Source organism: Micromys minutus (assembly GCF_963924665.1).
Source record: "Micromys minutus genome assembly, chromosome: 1".
Classification (NCBI taxonomy): domain Eukaryota; kingdom Metazoa; phylum Chordata; class Mammalia; order Rodentia; family Muridae; genus Micromys; species Micromys minutus.
The window spans coordinates 24,032,475-24,057,465 of record NC_137969.1 but is presented as its reverse complement, the minus strand read 5'-3'; the positions used below and the strand labels follow the sequence as shown (position 1 = coordinate 24,057,465).

The following is a 24,991-nucleotide window of genomic DNA, read 5'->3' as shown; positions in this document are numbered from 1 at the left end:
CCCTAGGCAGATGGTGCTGGGCTGTCTAAGAAAGTTAGCTAGGCATGGGCCTGTGAGTGAGCCATACAGCCAGCCACCAAACACCATTCCTCAGTGGTTCCTGCTGTGCTTTCTTGGCAGTGAGTGAGGAATACCAAACAGGCCTGCTTTGACTTCCTGCCCTGCCTTCTTCAGTGATGAACCGTGTCCTGCAAATACAAGCCAAGTAACCCCTTCTCCTCCCCTAAGTTGGTTTTGGTCATGGTGTTTGCCACAGTAACAGGAATGAAACTGGCTCAGCACCATAACTCCTCCAGTCCCACATGACAAACTCTGATTATGTCCCTGTGGAATTACCACACATGACTGAATACAGCAGCACAAACCCCAGACTGTGACACACGCAGACAGTCCAATCGGTGACCTGGATTTCAATAATCCTTGCCACAAAGAAAGCACTTTCCCCCAAAGGCCGGGGTCAACAGCCATGTGCTGTTACTGGGTGCCTGAGGTTATGGCTGAGACCTGGGAGACCCTCACACCTGGATGGTGCCAATCGGCTACACAGCTGATGGCATCAACTGTGCAGGACACTGGTTCTGCCCTCAGTGACCCAACTGGTACTTTTTCACTCAATCTGTATTCAGACATGCTCAACACACACACACACACACACACACACACACACACACACACACACACACACACACCAGACAAGGCTCCCTGTAAACAGACCAGAAGGCAGGGCTGTAGGTTTCAAAGCTTTTTATTTTGGCTGCCTTAGGACTTTGCTTTTGGCTCTGCCATACTGGACATAGCCAAGCTTACCTGTGTACTGAAAGGGACATTCTTGCACTGTTTCCCAAGTCCTGGGGTACTTAGAAGATATCCCTACAACTTCCCTACCACCCCCAGAGATAGGGAGATATGACAGCTCCAAGGCAGACCGTAGTGTTCAGAGCCCAGTTTGGACATGCTATACCCAAGTAGGAAGCCAGGCAGGATGTGACCACTGGGGACAGCCCAGGAAGGTGGACCACCGTCAAGGCTTAGCAGCAACCAAATAAATAAGAAACACTACCATGAAGTCTACATAGACACGTATTTGGTTCTTTGAAAAACAAATCCAACACAAAGTAAGGAAGGAAGCATGAAGAACTGAAGAGGAAGTTTTGTATCTATAAAGTGCTCTTCATGACAGAGGGTCTTTGGGGCCAGGCGTGGAGTTCCAGCTCTGTGGGTGAAGGGCAGGACTGTGGGGGAAGGTAGCATGCAACTTCTTATAACACTCGGCATTCAAAGTGGACAGTGCTAAAGAGAACCACCCTCCAGCAGGATTTGCAGTCTACAGGTGAGCAGAGCACACACACACATACACACACACACACACACACACACACACACACCCTAGGCACAGCACTGCTCCAACTGGCTGGGTGGCCATACGGAAGGACCTCACAGCAACATGCACCGAAGCCTCCTCCAGTGGCGGACACTCCTCAGGCGGCAGACAGGAATGGGAAGAAGAAGAAGTCGAAGGCAAACTTGAGGGCACCGTGCACTGTGCTACGCCAGTCCTGTTCGATCTTTACGTGCCTCCGGGCAGGGGACAGCTGTGTCATGCAATTGAGGCAGCTGATGGCCTTGAGCTCAAAGACGGGCCACTTGCTACCCAGGCGGCCCTCGAGGATGGTGCTGAACTCTATGAGGCTGCCTTGGCGTAGGTTCAGCAGCACATCCTTGAACTCACTGCTGGCTCTTAGGACAATGTCCTTGGTGATGTCATCTTCTTCATGGCCACGGTTGCCGTTGGGGCCAAAGGGCATGCCCACTGTGATCTCAAACTTGTAGCGGTCAAACTTCTTGATGTGGCAGGGGTGCTTGGCCAGCTGCTTGAGGCGGCAGAGCTCCTCCTCAGCCGTGGAGGTGTTACCAGAGCTACAGGATGGGTAGGCCTCGCCATACAGACAGCGCATCCAGTCGCCCAGGAAGAACGGGAGCATGTTGATGGCTGACTCGGCACTGTTGTCGATCTCGGTCACTCGGACATACTTGAAGCGACCCGTCCACGTGACCCTGTGACCCTCCAGGTGGCTGCACAGGATCTGGGTCCGTGCCATGTTAGTCTCCTTCCAGGCCCGTGGCCCACACAGGAAGCCATACTGCTGCCAGGTGAGCGTGGAATTGTAGACCTTCATCCCTTCTGACCGGTACACGTAGAACCAGCAGAAGAGAAGGATGGCCGTGAGCCACACCAGAATGAGCTTCACCATGGAACTCCTCGTCAGGGACTTGACCATCCCCACCACCGAAAAGTTGGCCTTGGTCCACCAACGGAAAAGCAGGGGCACGCCGCAGATCGCTGTGGTGACCATGATCTTGGTGAGGTCCAGTGACAGGAACCATCGGGCAAACTGCACCATGCCCATAAGGGCAAGGCCAGCCACCAGGACGGGGAGGGCAAAGAGGAAGAGGAAGTAGCCGATGGAGGCACGGACCAAGCCCAGGCCGGTAGACTGGAGCAGGATGACCACGGACAGTTCACACCACATGAAGCACACCAGGTAGGGCACCAGGTAGCAGTAAGTGCCCTTGAAGTTCCTCAGCTGGGCCATGCGGAAGAAGAGGTAAAAGAGATAGACGTAGAGTAGGCAGGGGAGGCTGACGTTCAGGATGACGAAATGGCCGACGGGCACCGTGAAGAACGTCTGGCCGAGCACTTTCAGGAAGCGCCAGTCCACAGGTACGGTGGGCAGAAGGGACAGCAACCCAGCAGCCACCTCGGTGACCAGGGCCCGCCTGGTGTAGGGCTCGGCAGAGCTGCTCAGGCTCATATAGCTGGTCACCGTGAAGAAGGCGGAAATGACGGCCAGCTCCGAACAGGGGATGCAGTCCTTGCTGGCCAGCGGGAAGGAGAAGATCACGAAGACAACTGACAGCAGGAAGTGGATGTAGGGCTCCAGGTGGTTCCAGCCGAAGTTCACTTCCGCCTGCTCCACGTCTAGGTTGGGTTCGAAGCGCAGCAGCAGGTCGGTGAGGGTGCGGAAGTTCTCCCAGGCCTTGCTGTCCTGGAACACCTTGAGGGTACAGATGACCATGGACACAAAGGACAGGTAGAAGACCACCAGGGGGATGAAGAAGGCGAAGAAGTCGATGGTTAGGTTGCTGATGATGAAGAAGAAGATGAGGGCGTTGATGTGATGGGTGGGCACGATGGTGGAGAGCCAGTGCATGCCTGCCTTGGAGGCCACGTCAATCAGGTACTCTTTGATCTCCATGATGGCGTGTAAGGGGTACTTCACCACCTAGCAGGAGACAGAGAGCTGAAAATAACAAGAGCCCTTTGCCATCCAACATGGACTGCCTCTAGTTCCTGGATCTGTCCAAGGTAAACACCTCACCCCAGGCTTTCCCGCTCCTGGGCTTGTCCTCCTCCAGGAGCACCTCCTCCAGGATCCATCCTCCTCCAGGAGCACCTCCCCTACGCAAATGCTCCCCATACTCCACAATCCTAGAGACCTGCTGTCCCTTAAGCCCTATATCTCCATCCTGAGATTCCCACTGTGCTGGTTTGAACGAGAATGTCCCCCAGAGGCTCACATATTTGGATGTTGGGTTCCCAGGTTGTGGACTATTTAGGAAGGATTAGGAGGTACAGCACTGGAAGTGGGATTTCAAAAGCATGCACCGGGCCTAGTCCTGCTCTCTTTCTAGGCCTGCAACTTGCAGGTGAAGATGTAAGCGCTCAGCTACTGTTCTGCGCCAGCGCCATGCCTCCCTGTCTGTCTGCCACCATAGCAGTCATGGACTAACACTCTGAAGCAGTAAGCAAGCCCCCAATGAAATGCTTTCTAAGTTGCCTTGGTTATGGTGTCCTTCACAGCAATAAGACAGTAATTAAGACACCCACCTTCTGCTAAGGTGACCAGGGACTTGCACATGCTTACCGTATCTGGGGGAAACTACCTAGGCACCTAGATCCCCATCACCCCTCAGGCCTCCTGCTTCAAGATATAAAAGCATGTCAGGTGGTGATGGTACACCGTTAATCCCAGGACTTAGGAGGCAGAGGCAGGCAGATCTCTGAGTTTGAGGCCAGCCTGGTTTACAGAGCAAGTTTCAGGGTGGCCAGGGCTCTACAGAGAAACCCTGTCTTTGAAGCTCTCCTCACCACCAGCAAAAAGAAAGAAAAAAGGTACAACAGCACTGGGTTGCCCATCAGCCATGGGTATTAATACTCTGACTCTGTTTCCTCAACTGCCAAAGGGACAGGAGCCATTACTTCACAGGTAACAGTATGAGCCCTGAGGAAGCATGGTCAGGGAGGCTCTGAGAGCTCGGTGCCCCACCTGACGTTAGAAACCGAGAGCAGAACACCGCAACCCAAGCTGACAGTGGGCACAGCCACCTTTACCCAGCACGCCAGAGGCAAAAACCAGCAATGGCTGAAACCTCAGACAAGTCCACATCAGGTTTTCCATAAGTCAATGTAAAACACGTAGGATTTCGAAACATTAGATTTGCTTTTAAGAGGTCATCCTGACTCCCCACGCTTGAGGAAATCTAGAGCATTCTTTGTGGGAGTCACATCATTCTCCCAAGAGCCTCTCGGTTCCCAGCATGTCCCTTGCAAGGCAAGGCATGGAGGGCTGAGGTAGCCTAAATGTGGAGACACCTTCTCTACATAAGACTGGCAGTGACTGTCCGCAACTGGGATGGTTCCAAACGCTGCGATACGGGGCCACACTTATCTTATCAAGAACTTTAAATCTCGCTCCTCGAAAGAACTTTCCAGGTCTCACAATGATCAGGAACATCACTGTGGAGTGACAGAAGGAGGCATCACAGTGCACACCGGAAAGCTCTGGCTTGAGGGTCCTTCTCCAACGCATCCTTTCACCTTGACCTCCATTAGCGAGAGTGGGGTTCTTCTTTGCCAAGAACCATCCGGACCCCAGCTCCCTCCTCTCACAGCAGGAGCACCATCTGGGAATCCTGTCTGTGAACACGCTCAGTCTAGTGCAGTTCTACATGGACCTTCCTCACAGCCACGGACCTCTACGCCAGCGGATGCTCAGAACTTTCCGGGTAACAGTCCTCTCCGCTCTTGACTGCTACTCCTCCTCAGGGACAAGGTGAGGCTTTACCTGTCAACAACCTGGGAGCATGGCTCACACATGGGCCTTATCTCTCTGGAGTGTTGTGATAAACAGCTCCCCATTTTCTTCCTTCTGTCCTGTCTCCCCATCCCCTGCGGTGGCCTGTTTTACATTCTACCCCCCACCCCACCGTGAAGACTATCTTGTCACAGCTGCCCCCATTTTAACCTATTCACCAAAGGCTTACTGGTGTGTGTGTGGTTTGTGTCTTCTTAGCTGTAAACACAAGAACTGAGGCATGCCCAGCTATGTGCTACATAATAAATAGTTCCTCTGCTGATAGGCCTTGGCTTGGTGGCCACACTGGGCTGAAGCACTTACCTGAGTCAAACTGCCCAGCACCCGGGGATGCTTGCATTCCTGCAGCCTGAGATCCGGCTACATCTGACCAGGTTCATAAACTGACTCAGGGCAGCTCTGCAATGGTCCTATGGCCACAACCTATGTCTGTACTGAGTCCCAACAATGGTGTGGAGACCAGTCAAGCAGGGTACATTTCTATATGCCCCCTATTCTTGTCTCCCACCAGTGCTGTTCTCCTAGCTCACCCTTGGTGACCCTGTGTGGTAGATTCAGTAACCAGGCTCATAGACCTAGCACTTGGTTGGGCGGAAGGCATATTCACAGAGTGGCCTCTGTCCTGGGCCACAGACAACATTACTACACAGTGAATTTAAATGTAAGTGTAACCCTAATACCTTGGCCTGCTGCCCTGGCATGAAGTCTGACCCTACCACCCAAGTACACCTGTATGACCCTGCCTCTGCTTTCTGGGCTGAGGCACCTCACACAGGAACCTCAGATGTCACAAGGTATCCAGATCCAGGTGTGTCTATAAAGTTAAGAACCTCTGGCCTGCAGCCCCCAAGAGCGAGCCGGGGTGCCGTGCAGGAACTGATGGTACCTTCTGGCGTAGTGGCAGGTCCTCAGGGCTCTTCCCCGCCAGCTCGTCCTCATCTTCATCCTCATCCTGCAGGAAAAGGTTGGTGGGGATGATGCCCTTGGCATACTTCTTGGTGAGCTCTACAAAATCGTCCAGAGCAATGTAGTTCTTGGCTGAAGCACAAAAAGATACCAGGTTCTCCAAAGCATCCACCCATCGTGTCCCTGATACCCACATGACACAGGATAGCAACTTGGGGCCCAGTTAGGTTCAGACACAGGACCAGTCCTTGGGCAAAGACATGAAAAAGAGCCTGCTTGGGTGTGGAGGAAGGAGTTTGTCTGCCGTCTGCTATCCCCCACCTCTGCCTGTGACCTGGGTAACAGGCTACGTATGTGAAATGTCATGCCCGTCTAGTCCTTAATGCCTAAAGCCTACCTTAAGCCCTGTTGCTAAGCCGTCAATCATCTGCTCCCTTGGCATCCTTTGATGCCCTTCTCTCTACCATTCAGGGCCTCAGGATGCTGGGAACTAACTTTCCTGAGGCCACCCACCACCCAACCACCACCCAACCTTCCATACAACAGGATCTGCGGGCCTGCTACTCTCCAACTCCCATCCATAATGACCAAAAAAAGGACCTACTACACACCCAATAACTCCTCCTTCCAAAAAGATCTACCAGGTGCCAAGCTCTCATCTCACAGCATCTATAGAAGGCCAATATAAGTCTGCCTTTGTTCCCAGCCCACCACGATCCCTTGAGGGTCCACTGTGTGTCTGCAAATCTCTCTATCTCACCTGTGTCTGCCATGAGCCTACTACGCACTGGATGCCTTTTTAAGCACCAGGAAATGCCACAGACAGGTAAAAGAAATGTAGTGTGTGCTAAAGGCTGGGCTCCCAGCCTTCAGGGAGGACAAATGATAGATACTGGCAGGGTCACCAAGAGCCATGGGGGTCATGTTGGAAGCTCTCACTGGGCTAGCCTGAGGAGGCTACAGTCAGGAGCTATTATGATGAGTCACAACTCTGAAGCCCTGTTCCACTTGCTGGGCCTCACAAGGATGCCCAGGACTTAGCTCTCCTATCAGTGCCGAGAAGCACCCTAAGGCCCCTCTCCTCCAGGATCGGAGCCTGAATTGTTGAACCACAGATTCCACCCCTCCACACATATGACGTCATGGTCTAGTGTCTTCTAATGTCTGGCCCCAGACATTCCAAGGCTACTTCCAGCTCCTTGTGTCCCCAGTCTCTCTCCCATCCCAAATGGATGCTGTGACACCCGACATCTATCTCAACACAAGTGCCCACTGGGACACATCCACACAACGCTCTGGTCCCTCTCCTGCCTCTATAGCCATCTGCCTCACTGACCTTTTAACACCCTCAGGCACCAGCCCCGCCTCTGGCCTTCGCCTGGTGAGGACTGTCACACTGTAGTCTGAAACGCCCAGTTTACAAGGCTTAGGTCCTGGGGACCAAAACACTGTTGCCTGAAGAGACTGAACAAGAGGCCATTTAAGCACAGGATCCGGGTAGGAGACCCAGGGTAGGACACACAGTTAAGAGTGGATGTGGTGTTGGGTGGTTAGCGGGCAGTAGGATCGCAGCGCAGGATGGACATACTCACATTCACTGCTGACTAGGCGCTCCAGCATGCGCCTCTGCTTCTGCAGGGACTTGGGGACTGGGCCTGGCTGTGCCCCTCCATCTGTAAGATCAGAGAGGGTTGGAAGCCAGGGCTGCTGAGTTGTCCTGCCCTATAGCCCACTGGGTATAGGACCTCAGGACCCTAAGCTATCCTTGTTCTCAGGGGTCACAGGGCTTGGGGTCTCATCATATACAAGGGCCATATCCCTGGGTAACCACCTCTGACCTGTCACGAGGAGTAGCAAGATATTCAGTGACAAACACCCACACACCCTTTCCCTTTTTGGCTGGCACTGCCTCTCCGTGATTACCTGCAGCCAACATCATATACTGGGCAGCTCCCTGGGGGTGAGGACCAGGTTCCTGTCATTCCCTGGTCCTGGAACCAGAGGCAGCCCAGCACCCCCTGATCAACTGATGAGCAATAAATGGAATGTATTTATGGCCAACATGACAGTCACCTCCCAGCCACGGGGACCCAGATGCCACAGGAAAGGCAAAGGGAGGGCGAGACGAGAGAGAGTTGCTGGCGAGACGGCTGACCTACCCTGCTCGTTGACCTGCCCGACATTCTCCAGCAGCTCGGACACAGTCACCTGCTTCTTCTTCTTGGGGTTGAGTTTCCAGTACATGACCAGGGCAGCCTTGCGCACGGCCCTTTCCAGGTCGGTCTCGGAGGATAGCTGCTTCACCTCAGCCTCATTCTCAGAAGTGATGCCTGACAAGACAGAGGCATTAGGCAAACCCGTACCTCATAGTACTCCCCCAGGAACACTCCAAGAAAGCTGGGCACCGGAATGTGAGGGAGGTCTGACTGGCTTCTTTGACTCGGTAGAGTGGATACCTGTCCCCTGGGCGTGTCTGAGCCTATCCCTGACAGTGCCTGTGCTCCAGGTTGGAGGCCACACTGGTCTAGCTGTATTACAGGGCTGCCTGTGGTTGTTTCTGTTCACACCTCATCCCTGGGGACCCTCATCAGACACATAAGGTGCTGTGGGCCCAAACCACAGTGTGAAAAGAAACAGGCTGCCTGGACTAGAGGTCTGATTCACTGCAATTACCAGTGCGAGTATGGCAGGAAGGGGGCATCCCTGTGCCCACAGGGTTTCCTGGGCTGAGGCTCTTCCCAGGGCAGCTGGGAACATGAGGTTTTCCATAGTGAAGAAAGAGTGCCAGAGGTTCAGGGAAGTGAGGTGAGCAGAGACAAAATGGCATCTTGACTCTCAGGAGGACTGTGCTTTTATCTGCCCAGGGATCTTGGGGCAGGAATGCCGGGTGGGCATGCAGGCCGGTGGAGCCTATGCTACCTCCCCTTCCGACACTTCAAGGTTATGCCCCTGCCTCTGCTCCCAAGCAGCCCTGGGAACCACTGGCTTGCTTGTGTGGCTTGCTCTCCCCTCTCCTGGCCAGTTCTAGGTTATTCCTCCTGGCGTGGCCTGGGCAGTCTGGCTGAGACATGCTGGCTGACATTCCTTTTTTTGTTTTGTTTTCCTTCCCCAAACCACCAGTAAGTTATCAAAGGGAAGAGATTCTTATACTAAATGTAACATTGAAAGCACTGTGATACGTAGCGAAGACAAGACATAGGTACCTCTCTGGGCTTTGGGGTATGAGTAATCTATATCCTTGTGGCTTCTATGTATTGCAAGCTGTACACAGCAGCATAAAAATGTGCAGTTAAAGATAAATATCAAGGGGCTGGAGAGATGGCTCAGTGGTTAAAAACACACTGGCTGCTCTTCCACAGGTCCTGAGTTCAATTCCCAGCAACCGAAAGGTGGCTCACAACCATCTGTCATGGGATCTGATGCCCTCACCTGGTGTGTCTGAAGATAGCTACAGTGTACTCACATAAAATAAAAGCTTAAAAAATAAATAAATATCAAATGCACAGCAACAAAAACTGTGTGAAGCACCTGTGGATGCTTTTCCTCAGACTTGGAGTCTGCAAGACAACGTCCCGGACACTTGGGACAGATGCCTCTCTCTGACTCTAAGATTTACTTCCTGATCTGAACAGAAGTGAGATCTAATTATTTCTTGTGGACACCAAGCACAGGACAAAGGACATGGAATTGGCCTAGTTTGTGAAGTAGCTGGAAGATTTCAAAAACCTCTCAGCGTGAGGAGACGACCTAAAATACTTCTCTTCCTAATGGCGTGGCCAGCACTGCAAACCACACACCCCGGGGGCAGTTGCTAGAGGCCCCACGCGGCCTCACCTTTCCGGTCAGCTAGGCACCGCCTCAGCAGCTTCACGGCCTCCCGCCTGCCCTGCTTGGCTGCCAGGATTAGCCAGGCCACGGCTGAGCAGCTGTTGAGTTCTTCATCTGCATCGTTGGCAAGTCGTAGGTAGTGTTTTCCCACCTAAAAGCAGAGATATCCGTTATGTTCCAGCTTCTGGGACTCTGTCCTCCCCACTATGGGCAGGTGTGGGACCTTCTATAATGGCATAACCGTGGGCTCTATGCTGTGTTTAGCTCCTGCCTCCTGAGTGGTTGACCTCCATTGTGGTCAGAAATCTAGAATGGCTGAGTCCATTTGCTGCCTCTCAAATAGCTCATGGTGAAGAAAGGCAGCCAGGAGAAGCTCTGGACTTAGTCCAGATTACTACTTATTGTTATAATAGAATTATTTTTATTAAAATAATTATTACATTCATTTATTTAGAGGACAACTTGTGAGATTCAGTTCTCTCTATCATATGGATCCTGGGACTTGAACTCAGGCTTGGCAGCAATCACTTTTACCTGCTTAAGCGGTCTCACCAGCTCTGACAGATCTACTGGAACACAACCTTGGCTGCTGGCTTACATGTTGGCATGACAGGTTTTCTCTTTGCATGGGAAGTTTGATTAGTTTAGACAGATTGTAGAGCTCCAAATATTTACTTTCTGGCCCTATGCAAAAATGCTCGCTAATCCAATGCAATCTTCCCACTCTACAGATGGGCAAATTGAAGCCAAGAACACAGACAGGCTAGGAAAGAACTGGGCATGCTCTCTAGCTGCAGGAGGCCTGGGCTACAGGCTGGGGAGGACCTCACAGTCCTCAGATACAAAGAGAAAAAGTTCCTAATGTCTCTACGTAGATCCCTTCCCCCTTCTTTGAGGGTTGTAGGGTGGTAAATTCCAGGAGTCACTTGCTTGAGTCATAAACATAGGAGTCAGAAGTCACTCCAAGCCTCTGTGTCACACCCCCTGTTCCCCCACCCCCAATAGGGTGGGCTGAGGTGGGGCTGGAGGTAGGGTGGAGTCCTCTGGCATGCTAGACCTTCGGATGGGAAATAGGAACTTAGGTTGGTATGGCAGCCTGCAGAATACTAACGGCAGGCTGGAGGAGACAAAAACCTTCTTGGCCTCCATTGCAACCAAAGTGAGCCTGCTGATTCACACCTGCCAGGGCATCATGGGAGAAAAAAGATGGCCTATCAGGTCTCTGTCCTCTCTCCCTGTGGACTTGGGTCTCTGACACTCAGCAAACTTGTCCTGCCTGAACTCCTCCACTCCTGACTCTCCTGTCCCACAATGCTCTGGGCAGAGTGGGCCTTCAGCTGAGACAGACCCTCCTTAGGGAACAAAACTTCTGCAGACAGCTGGAAGAGGGTGGGTGGGCAGGAAGGAGGGAGGGTGTCTCAGAGGAGTACATGCCCAAGTCGGGATGTGTGTAGAACCAGAGTGGTGAATATAGGTACACGAGAAAGGTACTGAGAGAGAAAGAAACCCACCAAAACGTAACCAATATGGAGGTTGGCATAGCTGTGCCAGCTCCCTGTTCCTGCAGAAGAGGTCAGACCCCCACGCCATGAGCCACAGGCCAGACCAATCGTGCTGGGGTCATGTCCTAAGATTCCCCAGACACTGGTCCTCACCTCTGTCTGTGCTTTGGGGTCTCCAGCCTTGGCTTTCTCCAGGACTTCTTCAAAGGGGATCTCCACATCTGCCTTCATGGGGCCTTGAACATGAGGAGAAAACAGAACATCACACAGCCAGACCTTCTCACCCGTCAGCGGAATGGAGGTTGTCTGGACCAGGTTTCAGGAGCCCTGTTACCTTCTCTCACTTTAACACTGAGGCAAGAGGCAGGAAGCCGAGGCTGTTGCAGAGAGGTTGCCTTCCCATGCTAGAAGCAAGCCAGAACAGCGGCAGCTGGTTCTTCACTGGGGGTGTGAGGACTGGGAGTGGGGTACAGGCCTGAGTCCCACTGTCACCTTCAGCTCTAGCCCACTCATAGGACTAAAAGAGCAAGATTACACACTAACACTCAGCACACCATGCAGCTTTGGAGGGCACAGCTGATGGGCATCCTTTTTTCCTTTCAGGGTTGCTGTGATTTACAAAATGGAGTTGATTGATTAGGTTCTGGGAGTCTGAGATGTCCAAGTTTACAGTGCCAGCAGACTGGTTTCAGAAGGGCCTGGTTTATAGTTCAAGGTGGCACCTTGCTCAGTCTTCTCATAGAAGGGGTGAGACAGCTCTTTCACTTATTCTATAAAGGCACTAATCCCATTTATGAGGCTCTACCCTTATGAGCTCATCACAGTCCAATAAGAAATAACCTTGTCCAGGGCTGCAGGGAAGTGCACACAAGCCCTGCATGGTTCAGGGATGGACACACTAATCTACAATGGGCCATCCTCTCATGCCAGATTGGCTCTGTGGCAGGTCCTGACCTCTGTGAGCCCCCAGATAGGGCCCTACTCATCTCTTTAGTTAGTGCTCTCCTGTAGGCCCCATGCACTCAAAAGAACCTGCATGGCTTGCTAACTTGGCATTTCTTCTGGCCATTTCAGAGGCTCCTCTGGTACACCATCTTTTCTGCTAACACCAGCTCCTTCATCCATCCCGGCCCCCAGCTGTATACTGGTGTGGTTCACTGCACTGGATCTAACTGGTTTCCATGCCCCAGCTTCCTACAGTGCAGTCCAGCAAACTCAGAACACACAGGGAAGAGTGTGTTGGGCCGACAAGGGAGCAGCTGTGAGCAGGTGCGTAGCAATCCGCTGACCCCGGCCCCCATCCCAGCACACTAGCCCTGCCCCCACTCTGTCTGGCAACTATGCTGCCTGGCTAGAACTTGATTCCCTGAAGCAGCAAAGGGTGGGAGAATCTCTCCTGCTTAATAGGAGCAGGGCCATGCTCAGCCACAACAGGCAACCTCTAGCATCTTTCCCTACCAGTCCCGGCTGTGCACCAAGCCCCCTTGCCACATTTTGTTTTTACAACTTACATCTTAAACTTCTTAAACTTCCTGATGCATGCTAAACACTCGTAGAAGCAATTTTACAACTTACACCTTAAACTTCCTGATGCATGCTAAACACTCACAGAAGCAAACAATTATTAACATGCAACCTGTAAATCTGGCACATGCCATGCTCTTTCCACTTCTTCATCCTTGGCCTCCAGTGTTTCTGTTTCTCTCATGACAGCCATCATGAGGGATTATGTTGCTGAGCAAGAATGACAAAGGTGCCAGGGCCACATCGTCCTTGTGGCCAGAGCAAAGGATCATATGTACCCATCAGGGTTTTCCCACATGGGGCAGTCAGCCACTTGGCTGAGGGGCTCCACAATAAACAGAGTAATTGAGGCAACTGTGGACCAATGGGGTTTCCCACGGAGGATAGCCAAGTTGAAGGAGTCTCCCACAGGTGGCTGGGAATCCTCATTCTTCCACATAGGGCAGCCAGAACTGAGAGAGTCCTGCACATAGGGCAACCAGGGTCACTCTGGGATGAGGGGTTCTTCAAAACATGTGGGGCCCACCTTTCTGGCTAGCAAAGCCTTAGGGAAGGCACAAAGGTGAACAACTGCCCAAGTGGCCAGAACCAGGCTAAGGCACTTGGCTCCTACCTACAACCCAGCAGTTACTGGGCCCAGAAGCCATAGGCACCAAGCTGATGAGACTCTTGCCCTTGTCAAGGCCCACACTGAGAGCCTGTGAGGACAGCCATGCTGTCAGCTCAGATGACATGATGACTGGAGACATCAGCCCTGCCTGGGGAGACTTCCTGGAGAGGCTGACATTAGAGGCTTAGAATGCAACCATAGGCTGAAAGTAACAAACACAGGCATGCTGCCAGCTTTCCAGAAGACTCAGAGAGCGTCAGTGAAGACCTCACGGCAGGGCAGCTTACAGCACTGACTGGGTCACGGCGTGTGCTCGGTCCTAAATGACCAACAATGTGACTCAGAGGGTCACTCAGTTGTGTAGCCTAAGATCAGCAGGGGAAATGTGTTCCCATACCCACATCTACATTGGCCCCTCACATCTAAACAGTCATGATACTACCGGAAGCCCTGTAAGGCCCAGAGATTCCAGAGAGGCCCAAAGCGATGAGGAGAAAAGGCGATAACCAGGCTGGGACGGAGACTGTCTGTCCCAGAGGCCCACACTTAATCCAAGGTACACATAGGTTAGGACTGCAGATCCACACAACATGGCCTACGCCCCTTCCTCCTGTCACTCCAGGGGCCCCATGTAGCACTGACAGGGCCAGGGTAGCGCCACTACCTGACCCATCTGTAAGTATTAAGCAACTGAGGACTAGCCAGCTCTTCTGCTAGAGGGGCACAAGAGGAGGACTTTATACAGCATCAGTGGACCAGGCTGAGTCTCCCCACCCCCTGTGTCCACTGTGTTACCAAGGTCACCTAGGTCAGTAGGACCAGGCTCAGGGTTTCTGTTTGTGCATAGTGACAGGAGTCCTTGGGCCTAAAGATCAGGACACCTAGGAGAACTGGCTGGGCACAGCTGGAGACAACTCATATGACTTGCAGCACTGCTGGGGTAAAATTCAGAATGGACCCATCACACGGTTCAGCCGTCTCCCCTTCTCCCTCAGAGTGACCTCCTGTGACCTTCCACTAGACTTTGTCACTGTCCTTTGCTGTCTGGTCTTAGGAGCATCCAAATCCAGACATGACCACCATCAGCTGCAACTTCTTCACTTCTAAGTTGCCAGGGGCAACAGCAGGGCCAGGAAGCGTGAGAGTTCTAGCAAGGTTCTATGCACCAGAAGCAAGTCTGGGGGACAGTTGGAAAATGGGGATCCATAACAAAGCAGCTCTGTTCCTGGGCTCTGAAAGGCAATTTAGGTGATACCTTCTCCAGGCAAACTTCAGATGCCCTGAAGAGTAGCTACAACCAAGGTCTCCAGCACTGAGACCAACCCCAAGGACACAATCACTCATTTATCACCACACAGGCCTGGGAACAGTCCTATAGGGCAGGCGTGAGCCTTGGAGCCTCAGTCACCAAAGCCTGGCAGGCTCCGTTCTGGGGGGAGGTAACTGGCTTGCTGCACTTGATTCGGTATAGTGAGGATCCCCCGGGCACGGGGACTCAATCCACAAGGCATACACTGTGTCCTCTGTCCTTCAAGTCCCTGGTGGCCCACTGGGTAAGCACAAGATCAAACTACTCCTAACTCCCACCTCTCCCACCCTGGCCGTGGACCCGCTGCTTCTTTTTCTCACTTGCTTTTTCATCTCTGAGGAAATGGCAACAGGTGACCATGCCTGTCCCCAGGCCTGAAGTGGGGGTGGGGCTGGCGCTTCAGGAGGTCTAAAGAGGTAGTATGTAAGGAGGCATGCGGTAGTTACATGTTCATTAACTCTCCCGGGCAGGAATTCTAGGCCCCACTGCTCCTGCCAGCAGGGTGGGGTCTATCATCACACACCAGTGACCAGGGACAGAGACTTGACGTTTGGTCCTTAAGAACTAGAACCTCCAGACTGCTAACCCGCCTGGCTGGCTCTTCCCAGCACCATTGTGGGCAGAGCACACAGCTGACACCTGCTTCCTGGTGGTATCTGAAACCCACAGTCTGGGCCTTTTACTAAGTTACCCAGACTGAAACCCAGCTTTCCGGCCATGGCCTCTGCCCTCATAGTCACACAATATCAGAGAGAAGGGGTGGGTGGCATTTGGTCCTGGGCTTGGATCTGAGCCAGGCTTTGCCTTAGAGGCAAAGCTGAGGGACACAGTGACTCTCTCTCTCTCTCTCTCTCTCTCTCTCTCTCTCTCTCTCTCTTTCTATCTCTCAAGATTTATTTATGTACATGACTGTTCTGTTTTCAGGCACACCAGAAGGCAGAAGCAGATCCCATTATAGATGGTTGTGAGCCACTATGTATGGGAATTGAACTCAGGACCTCTGGTAGAGCAGCCAGTGCTTTTCACTGCTGAGCCATCTCTCCAGCCCCCACAGTGTTCTTTTAAGAGGATTCATAAAGCAAAGGGCCCAAGCACAGGGCAGTGCTGAGGGTGATGCTTTTGCAGAGTCTCAGTCCTGGCCAGCCAGGCTGAAACCCCTTCTGCTCTCGGGGAAATTGAAACTGCCAACAGCCGAAGCAAAGTGATAGCAGAAACTGACCAGGATGGGAGGCGCTTCCCCATCACTTGCCCCTACCACACCAGGGACCAGAGGGAGCCTCACACCAACCCAGCACAAGTAGCAAGAGATAGTGTCAGCATCTGCCCGGCAGTAGCAGAGGCCACATAGGCAGGCATCCCCTCTGTACAGGCTGTGGAGAGAAGTAACTGGGCACAAACCTTCCCACCATGATGCAGCCCCACTCTGAGACCAGTCCCACCGGGAGGCAAAGGTCCAGTGGACGACACCACACTGTGGTGTCATTGGCACACTGTGACAATGGAAACTGCAACGTGCTCACAAATGCCAGGGAGGCAGAAAGAACTGGAGGGGATGGGCCTGGTGCATAGGATCCAGGGCCTGAGTCAACAATAATCAGTTGCCACCAAGAGGCACAATCCTGCATTGTGATAGGCCATGCCTACTCTCCACAAGGTCCTCAGTGCTCTTTTCTGACAGGCTCCTGTCCTCTGCCCCACAGGTAGGACACTGCCCTGCAAGGCTGGACTCCGCCCACTATTGATGCTGACCCCAGCGCTCTCCCCGCCTCCTCAGGTCTGGCGACTAACACGGGAGGGGGGCACATGCTGCCTGAAGTTTCGAGAACCTGGGGAGGCCAAAGGCTGACAAGAAGCGCCAGTGTGATCACACAGGCAACCCCTGCAAGGCACAGAGCCCCACACTCAGTCATCAGCATTTAAACCACAAGCTACGTCTCAGGACACTTCCAAACCAGGGGCCTGGGTGGCAGCCACTCCCAAGGTTAAGCTTTCACCCCAATGGAAGCATTTTATATTTTAATTAAGAGATTGGGAAGAGAACATCAGACTGCAACACAGAAGGAGGTCTTCTCTGGAAACTGCTATCCCCATAGTGTGTGTGTGTGTGTGTGTGTGTGTGTGTGTGTATGCACATGTCCATGCATGACCTCCAACAGATGCCAGGCTGCAACAGAATATGCAGTTCTTCCCATGGGCGGAGGCTGGGAAGAGCTAGCGGTTGGAGACCTCAGAGCAAGTGGTATTCCAAGGGTGAGGTGAGTAGAGCATTTTGGGGAGGTTCTCTCTGGGCTAAGAGGAGGTGCTAGACCATGAGAGCCACTCTGAGGGACGCAGAATGACAAGTGACAACCCACAGGTAAAACACAAACCAGTAATAAGCTCCCAAGCCACTCTGAGAGCTTTGGGGGGAGGGGGAGGGGGGAAGGGGAGAGTGTGTCCAACCAGGGTCACAGAGAAGGCAGGCTGGACAAGGAGCATCTCTGAGCCATGTGGTCCACCTGCAACTGCTGCACAGGAGGAAGCAGAGAGATACCGACCGTAGGGATGGTCATACAGTTGACAGCAACACACGCTTTGGATGCTGCAGCCTCAGTACCACAGAGCACCCTGATGTGAGGTGCTTCTGTAGAAGCCTGGCCGGCATGACCATCCTCCTCCCCCTGCTGTGGGCTAAGGACTGAAGAACTGGCTCTGCCTCCTTACCAGCTTTATCGGTTCCTTCTCGGCTGCTGGTATGAGGGGCCTGAGGCTCTGGAGTGGCTGCTTCCCCAGCACTTCGTCCGGCACTGGGGTCAGCCTGAGGTCTAGGAGCGCGAGGCGGTTCAATCTTGTCCTGCTCCAGTGAGGCGGTGGCATTGAGCCGGGCCCGGGCCTGGGGCTGTGGTGCAGGAGGAGGTGGGCCAGAGGGGCTCGGAGGTGGGGTGCCTGAGTTCATCTTGCCTGCAGACAAAGCGGAGGATTAGACACACACAAAAGCCCCTGAGCCAGCCTGGTGGTAAAGCAAGAACTGGATGTGAGTGCCAAGCTCAGCCGGGAGTCCCCACCCCTTAGGCCAAGCCAGGTGACTTTGGGCTTTTGTGCCTTCATTTGAGAAATGGGGATGACGTTGGTGACACTGTGGTAGAATGAACACAGGACCTAGCCATGGGGGATGGATGGGACCTACATGTGTCACCGGCATCTGTCAAAGTGGATCTCTGCAGACGTAACAGCCGAAGTTGTTGGAATGAGATCAGAGGCTTAGGCGAGTCCTAAGCTCAATGGGCTGTTTCCTTAGAAAGAGACACGGCCCAGAGGCCACGTGGAGATGGACTAGAGACTGAAGGAAGATAAACATCGACGTCTGACAGCCACACCCCAGAAGGTAGAGATGTGAAAATGGCCTGAATACAGCTTACTTCAGCCTTCTGATTCCTTAACTGCAGGCACCAAACTTCAAATGAACACAGGGGCTGGAGAAACAACTCAGTTATCTACTCTTCCAGAGGACCCGGGGTTCAATTCCCAGACCCACATGGCAGCTCACAACCGTAACTCCAGTTCCGGGGAATCTGATGCCCTCTTCTGGCCTCTGTGGGAACTGCATGCATACACACGGTTAAACAAACGGGTAGACAAAAACTCTCATACATAAAATAAAAACAAATCTTCAAAATAAAAAGAAACAAGCACCCTGGTACAGTAGACATTTGTGATAAATCTGAAGTTGGAGGTTGTACAACTGGTGAATCGGGATTTGAAAGCAACTCTGGCAGAATCCTGAAGACCCAGGTCCCAGCTCTTAGCATATATTACAGAAAGCCAGAAGTATGAGACGTAAGTAACATCTAGAATAGCGTGGTGGACAGTACATATGCAACAAGGGGGAAAGGACTGGACCAGTCAGCAAAGGGGCCTTGCATGTTACTTAGCAACCTGGAAAATAACAGGTCATCATAATTAAGGCAACCATGAGCAGAGACCGTGGAACCTCAAGCACTGGAGGATCCAAAGCTTAGAAGGACTTTGAGGGGCAGACCCCTAAAACTACTGGACCTTACACACTGCAGTGTGAGGAGACCACTTCTCAGATCTCAAATGACCCTCCTCGAAGCTAAGGTCTAGTGCATCCTCTTCATTACTTTAAAGGGAGCAGGAATCTAGCAATGAAATAGAAATGTGATTCAAACGGGCCCTGTCTCTTGGCCTGGGCTCCCAGCATGTGCCTTTCCGTGTCTTTCCGGGTATCAGTTTCCTTATCTGGGGCCTAGAACCTAGGACACAGTTCCATGCTCAGGGTGACTGTGAGCTCAGGGGATCCAAGACTAAGTTGCAAGAGACCAGGTCTCACCCTGGTTCTGTGTCCCTGGGAAAGCCAGGGATGGACCCAGGCCTACAAACCAGACACAGGCTTGTCCACTTCTGTTCCACCCCCACCTACAAATAGATTCCATCCGTGGAAGCTGTGTCCAAAGAGCAAAGTAGATTTCAATCTAGCATTCTCCTGCACAGTCCGTAATTCAATTTACTTCCTTATTTATGTTTTCTGAGCCCTTGTTTTTAAAACAATCCCTAGGGATATTTAGAACCAAAAGCATGGCCAAGCCTCATGAATCTGCTTGGAGATCGACACAGGGCTCTGCCCTGTCTCCCAAATGCAGGCTTCTGGAAATGGCAATGGCTGAAAACTTCGGCAGCCAGCCACACGTGCAGCCTCAAGGGGGCGTGCAGATCCAAGAGAACTCACAGACCAGCGGGGACTACACATCTGCAAGGGTATCCAGACCCATGAAGACATGCAGAACAGCAGGATTCACACCCACAGGAGCCCACAGGCCTGAGTCGGGCCACAGCCAGCAGACGTAGACCTGGCACTTGCCATTAGGCAAAGGCATTGATCAGTCCTCTCATGCATCAAAGGCATTGATCAGTCCTCTCATGAATCATCTGTTGGCTCCTCCAAGTTGAGCAGGTAGGAATATACCATCCCAGGTCACATGTGGAGAAACCATTCAGCCTTCCATCTCATCCATTTCGAAAGAAGAAGGAGCTGTTCCAACAATTTGAGGTGCCTAGGCTGGGTGTAAACCCATACCTGTGATTCCTTCAACCTTAGCAAACATTTTGCTGAAAGAGGCCCTGCCCCTTCCCTCCCTTTCTCCATCTCTTCACGGGCATACTGGCTGTCATTCCATAGTACCAAGCAACTGGTGCCTCTATGTTTGTACCCTGCCATGCCCTCCTTCTGGGAGCCCTCCCACCCCTCCCCAGCACAAAGCCCCCCAGGCTTTAGTTGCAGCTATGTGTTCGACAGAGTTTCTCAGATGCTAGTATTGAGGTCCTAAACAGGCCCTCAGGGCTTCTGTCCAGCCTTCTCTCTGTGATGGAGAAAAAGCCACCTTCCCCACAACAGGACATCACTTCATAACCACAGGTACCACAGCATGTGGCTGGTTAGCTTAGTCCCTGCCTCAGTTTCCCTACCGGCACATCAGTGTGCAATGGGATCTGATAAAAGGTCATCTGTAAATAGTGAGGCATTTAAAAACAAGCCAAAACAGAACAAACCAAACTCCCCTAAATGGGGAACTGGGGAAATCGTTCAATTGGTAAAATGCTTGCCAGGCATAAGGTTCCCAGTGCCAAAGTAAAAAACAAAAACCTTGCTGGGCAGTGGTAACTCGTGCCTTTAATCCCAGCACTTGGGAGCCAGAGACAGGTGGAGTTCAAGGGAAGCTTGTTGTACAGAGCTATTTCCAGGACAACCAAAGCTAGACAAAGAAACCATGTCTCAAAGAAAACCAACCAACCAAACAAACAAAAAGCAAAAACAAACAAAAGCCTTATGCAACAATCCCAGTGATATGGTGGTAGAGACAGGCTGATCACAGGGCTTGCAGGTCAGTCAGCCTAACCTAGTTGATAAGCTGCAGGCCAGTAGACCCTGTCTTCAAAAACCAAGGGGTCAGTGACTCAGAAACAATAACTAAGGATAACCTCTGGCCTCCCACAAATGTGCATTCATGGGCACAAACATACATATAAATGCGTGCGCATACACACACACACACACACACACACACAGCCCTGAGTGTCAACACCTCTCCTTTAGGTGAAAAACACCTTATAAAAGGAAACGTCAGGGAAACAGGCTATGGCTGCCATGCTCCTAGGCAACTTACTCTGTGCACACCGCAGCCAAAGAAAAACTATTCAAGATAAGAAATCTTGCAAGGCAAGATCTAGATGCAGGAGAATTCATTTTCAGGTTCTGGGGTTGAAGGTCAAGCCTAGTTTAGGTCACAGAGCTGGTTAATTCAAAGCAATTTTCTGGTCACAGAGACACAGGAATCAGAACTGAAGCAGAGGAAGAACTGGTCTAGTGTGGTAGTGAGCCCCGAAAAAAGGGCTGCACCCACCTCAGGGCATACACTAGGGCTTAATGAATGCAGGCTGAAACCTGAGGCAGCCAGGCTTCAGGACACTGGGGACTTTCAGGGCTGAATGACCTTAGGCAAGTCCCTCCCCAGAGCTGGAAATCCCTGGCTGTGGAAGAAGAGCTTCAACACCCAGCTCTGGCCCCAGAGCTTAGAATCCATCACTGCATAAGATCCCAAAACACAAAGTGGCCAGCATTCTTTCCCTGTGGACGCCAAGGCATATTTTTATCCCATCTAAACACAAATGTCAGGGTCAAGGAGATGGGCTGAGGAGTGGCTATCCCCAGAGAGGTTACCCTGGAGAAGGCTGCCTGACTGTGGTCTACAAAGGCTAGTAAGACTACATGGAGTCCTCTATCCCCACAGACCAATTCTGTTCTGTAGGGGATGGTGCTGCCTTCTCAGTCCCTTGGTTACAGGCCCTGGAAAGTCAAGACGGCCAGCATTTCCAAGTCCACATGGTACTCCTGCAGAGCTTGCCCAGAGAAGCATCCCCAACAGCCAACAGCAATCTGTGAATGTCCAAAGAGCCCAGTGATGAAGTCCTCAGCCCCCACAGCACAGTTACTAACCAGGATCTTGTGTAGAAAGATTCAAAGACAGAAGACAAAGATAATGTTGTCAAGTAGTATTTAAAATAGACTTGGTAATCATCCTGGGTCTATCTAGGATTTTAAAAAAATTATCTGTAAGAAAAGAAATGCCCCTTTTCTATGACAATACTTGCTATCTCTGGGTAAAAAACATAGATGGTTTTATTTCAGCTTAAAAAATACATTTCCTTAATTTTCTATAATGAATGTGTAGCATTTGGGGGGAGTTAAAATGAAGCATTATTTTAAAATCCACCAGTGACCAAGTCTGTGGCCTTTGAGGTCCACTCTGGCCTGGCCTGACCCCGCCCTCTGGCATAGAACTGACCCCCAAGACAAGGTCACAAAACCCTTGATGGCTCCCAGGTACCTATTTTTGCCCAGAGTATTAAGTAAGGAACAGTCCAGCTCTCCCAGTGTGACAAGTTCATGGGACCAGAGGGGGGAGTGAACAGGGAGGGGCATGGGCTGCCATGGTGGACAGCCAAGCTTATCATGTCTGGCACCTGCTCTGGGCTGGCTGTGTGGGTCAGCAGGGTGGACTTGGGGGTCTGTGAGCCCCCAGTGTGGGGCACTGAGCCTTCCTGTCCAGGAAAAGATGCTCCAGGGCTAATGTTTGAGCATCTGACTTGGTGGGAAGGTGATACCTAGTTAAACTGTCCGAGATGGAATAGCCTCGGAGGTGTACTAGACAGAAACATGGTTCTCATTTAACCATGGCAAAAGCCAGGTTACGGACTTTGCAGAGGCCTGGCTGAGCCTTCAGGACAATCAGAAGAGAAGGGAAAACTTTCAACATTAGATATACCCATGGCCTCGGGGAGGAGTAGACAGATAGGCAGATATCTGTCCCCTGGAGCCAGGAATGCCAGGCTAGGAGATGAGCCTGATCCCATAAGCCAGAGGAATGTAAGAACCATTGAGGGTGGCTGGAGCCATGGGAGACCAGGGAGAAGGGTGGGAGCCATCCAGGCAGAGTGAGGGGCCGACAACAGAGCAAGCACTGGGGCAGACAGGAGGACAGGAGATTGTAACTGGACTTAGTAAGAAGTGGGGGCTTGGAAGTGGCTTGGCACGTGGCTGGGGGCTTTAGGAAAGGTGAGGGAAGGGGTACCTTATAGAGAACAGTGTTCCTACCCATTGCCACTGTATCACCAGCAGGGACAAGGATGTGTCTGGCATCTGTCAGATAGTGTAGGTGTTTCTGGGGCCATGACTGAGGTAGGTCTCCAGCCCCAGACCTTCTGAACACTGGGGTGTTCCACTCACTTCTACCTGGGAGAGAAGGTGAGGGGGCATCTCCACCCAATCCTGCCTGTATTTGAGGAGGTCCAAGGAAGATTCAGGAAAAAAACTGGAACATAAACTCTCTCTAGATCCCTAGTCAGATGAAAAGTACCTGTGTGTCACCAGCACCAGAGAGACCGATGTCGAATAGGTGAGAGGGAAGTGGGAAAGTAGCCACTGTGATTCCCATGGGCTTCAAGAGCCGAGGACACTGCTCTGAGTGAGTGATGGATGCCAGAGATAGGAAGTCCCAGCCAACCACCTGCGGTCTTTGCCCAAGGTGACAAAGGAAGGGCTGCACCTGTTTGCTGGGGGACAGAGGTTCATTAGCTCTGCCCATTAGGTGTGTGGTCCTGGCCAGGCCCCGAATCTACTTACCCTTTGGTGTCAAATGGAAACTGTAAGTCCTACCCCTGGGAGTAGGGGCCCGAGGGCGTGGTGGAGGTGGCAGGGAGGTAGTTCCAAGAAACCAAAACACTGGTTTATTGGACTCTCATATAAGATGAATTAACAAAATGCAGTGAAAGGACACAGCTCCGTCACACCCAAGAGTGCAGGGTCAGATTTTCCAGAAGGCTTCCAGTCATTTATCCAAGAACCTAAGTTCCTCCAGGTGCGGTTCATACCAGAACTGGGGTCACATCATGGCCAGCCGGTTCCTAATAGGGTGCGTAACTTCCTACAGGAGGGTCCCAAGGATTCCTGCTGTCCTGCCTCCTTCACTGAGGACCCGAAGAGGGAGAGAAACAGCTGCACGGCTCCCGGATGGGCTGAGCCCCCACGCGCCCCAGGGACCAGGTCTTGCATGGCCCTATGAAGAGGACCTGGGGATCTTGATGAGGCAGCTCTGGGGCGTGGGCAGCCTCTCCGATTCGCTGTCCCATCCGCAGCCGGTCTCACAGGGACATTTGCGGGAGTGCCGGGACTCCCAGGCTAAGTGAGAGGCTCACGGCTTGGGCACAACTGGCCCAGTGGGAACAGTAGGCACCTCGGGCTCCGTGGAGCAGCGAGAGTCCTGGCCTCCAACTTCTAGCAACTTGGAGTAGACATGGGGCCCGGCCACCCATCAAGGGAAACTGAGGCCGGGAGAACGGTGCCTCCCAGCGCTTCGTAACCCTCCCTGATGCTGCTCCCCCAAGGCCAAGGCCAAGGCCATGGCGCAACGAACCTGAAGAACTCACCGGCCGCAGTGCTGGGCCTCCCAGCCCGCCGCGAAGTTGCTCCGAAACCGCGGAGATTGCAGCGGCCAGCTGAGCAGGCAGAGCGCGCGGCCCTACTCCAGCGCGGCCCCGGGAAAGGAGTGGGGATCATGGGCGGGGCCTCTGCCACCCTCCATTCCTGAAGCGACCCAGGGGGACTCGGCCTGCTGAGTGGCCAGCATACCTGCCAATCACTATGTGCTCTCGCGAATCACGGTGCGCCTCGCCTTGAAGCGACTCGCTCTCTCGGGTCGCCGGGCGGACAGATGGCGCCGAGAGGGCGGGTCCGGCCCGCCCACAGCTTAAGTTTCCGAGTGGACACGGCCCGGGTCCTGCCCCCTTGCCGCCCCGCCTCCAGAACGTCCCTTTCCTGATCCAAGCTTGGGAGCCCGCTGAATAACAGGTGGTTGGACCCAGGAGCAAGCCTCGCTCCACCTTTAACCCGCCTCTGCACCGTGGGGCCCCATCTTCAGACTTTAGACCCACTATTACAATGCTGGCTAACGCCGCTTACTTCGCGCTAGACACCTTAATTCCGACGCATCGAGATACACAGAAGACTCCCCAGTGTAGCAGCGAGTACAAAAAAAGTGTGGTACAACTATGTGCTCGTGTTCCCAAGTACTACTTTAAATGATCAAAACCCCAAACCAAAAGC

The 24,991-nt window shown here is 52.5% G+C and overlaps 1 protein-coding gene across 3 annotated transcripts; it reads right to left on the bottom strand.

The window, feature by feature from the left end:
* Positions 1-735: 735 nt before the first annotated feature.
* WFS1 (wolframin ER transmembrane glycoprotein) lies at positions 736-24,420 on the bottom strand. Of its 3 annotated transcripts, none has more exons than XM_080932969.1 (8): positions 24,316-24,420; positions 17,539-17,775; positions 11,546-11,628; positions 9,897-10,041; positions 8,222-8,392; positions 7,655-7,735; positions 6,043-6,194; positions 736-3,284 (listed from the first exon to the last, which is right to left on the bottom strand). In XM_080932969.1, exons 2-8 carry the CDS (start codon positions 17,768-17,770, stop codon positions 1,479-1,481), a joined length of 2,670 nt encoding a protein of 889 aa, XP_080789095.1. In that variant the 5' UTR covers positions 17,771-17,775; positions 24,316-24,420; the 3' UTR covers positions 736-1,478. The 3 variants fall into 3 exon arrangements, with proteins under 3 accessions (XP_080789095.1, XP_080789096.1, XP_080789097.1); XM_080932970.1 differs by having other exon boundaries at positions 24,303-24,415; XM_080932971.1 differs by lacking the exon at positions 24,316-24,420 and adding an exon at positions 23,513-23,664.
* Between the last annotated feature and the right edge of the window lie 571 nt (positions 24,421-24,991).

What these genes read in the sequence shown, in the direction of transcription:
- WFS1 (XM_080932969.1), bottom strand. Translation starts at nt 17,770, where the DNA reads ATGAACTCAGGCACCCCACCTCCGAGCCCCTCTGGCCCACCTCCTCCT. An exon ending in CGGGCAGGTCAACGAGCAGG is followed by an intron (nt 7,736 to 8,221) that starts GTAGGTCAGCCG and finishes CTGATCTTACAG; the next exon opens with ATGGAGGGGCACAGCCAGGC. An exon ending in GCGCCTAGTCAGCAGTGAAT is followed by an intron (nt 6,195 to 7,654) that starts GTGAGTATGTCC and finishes TTTGTGCTTCAG; the next exon opens with CCAAGAACTACATTGCTCTG.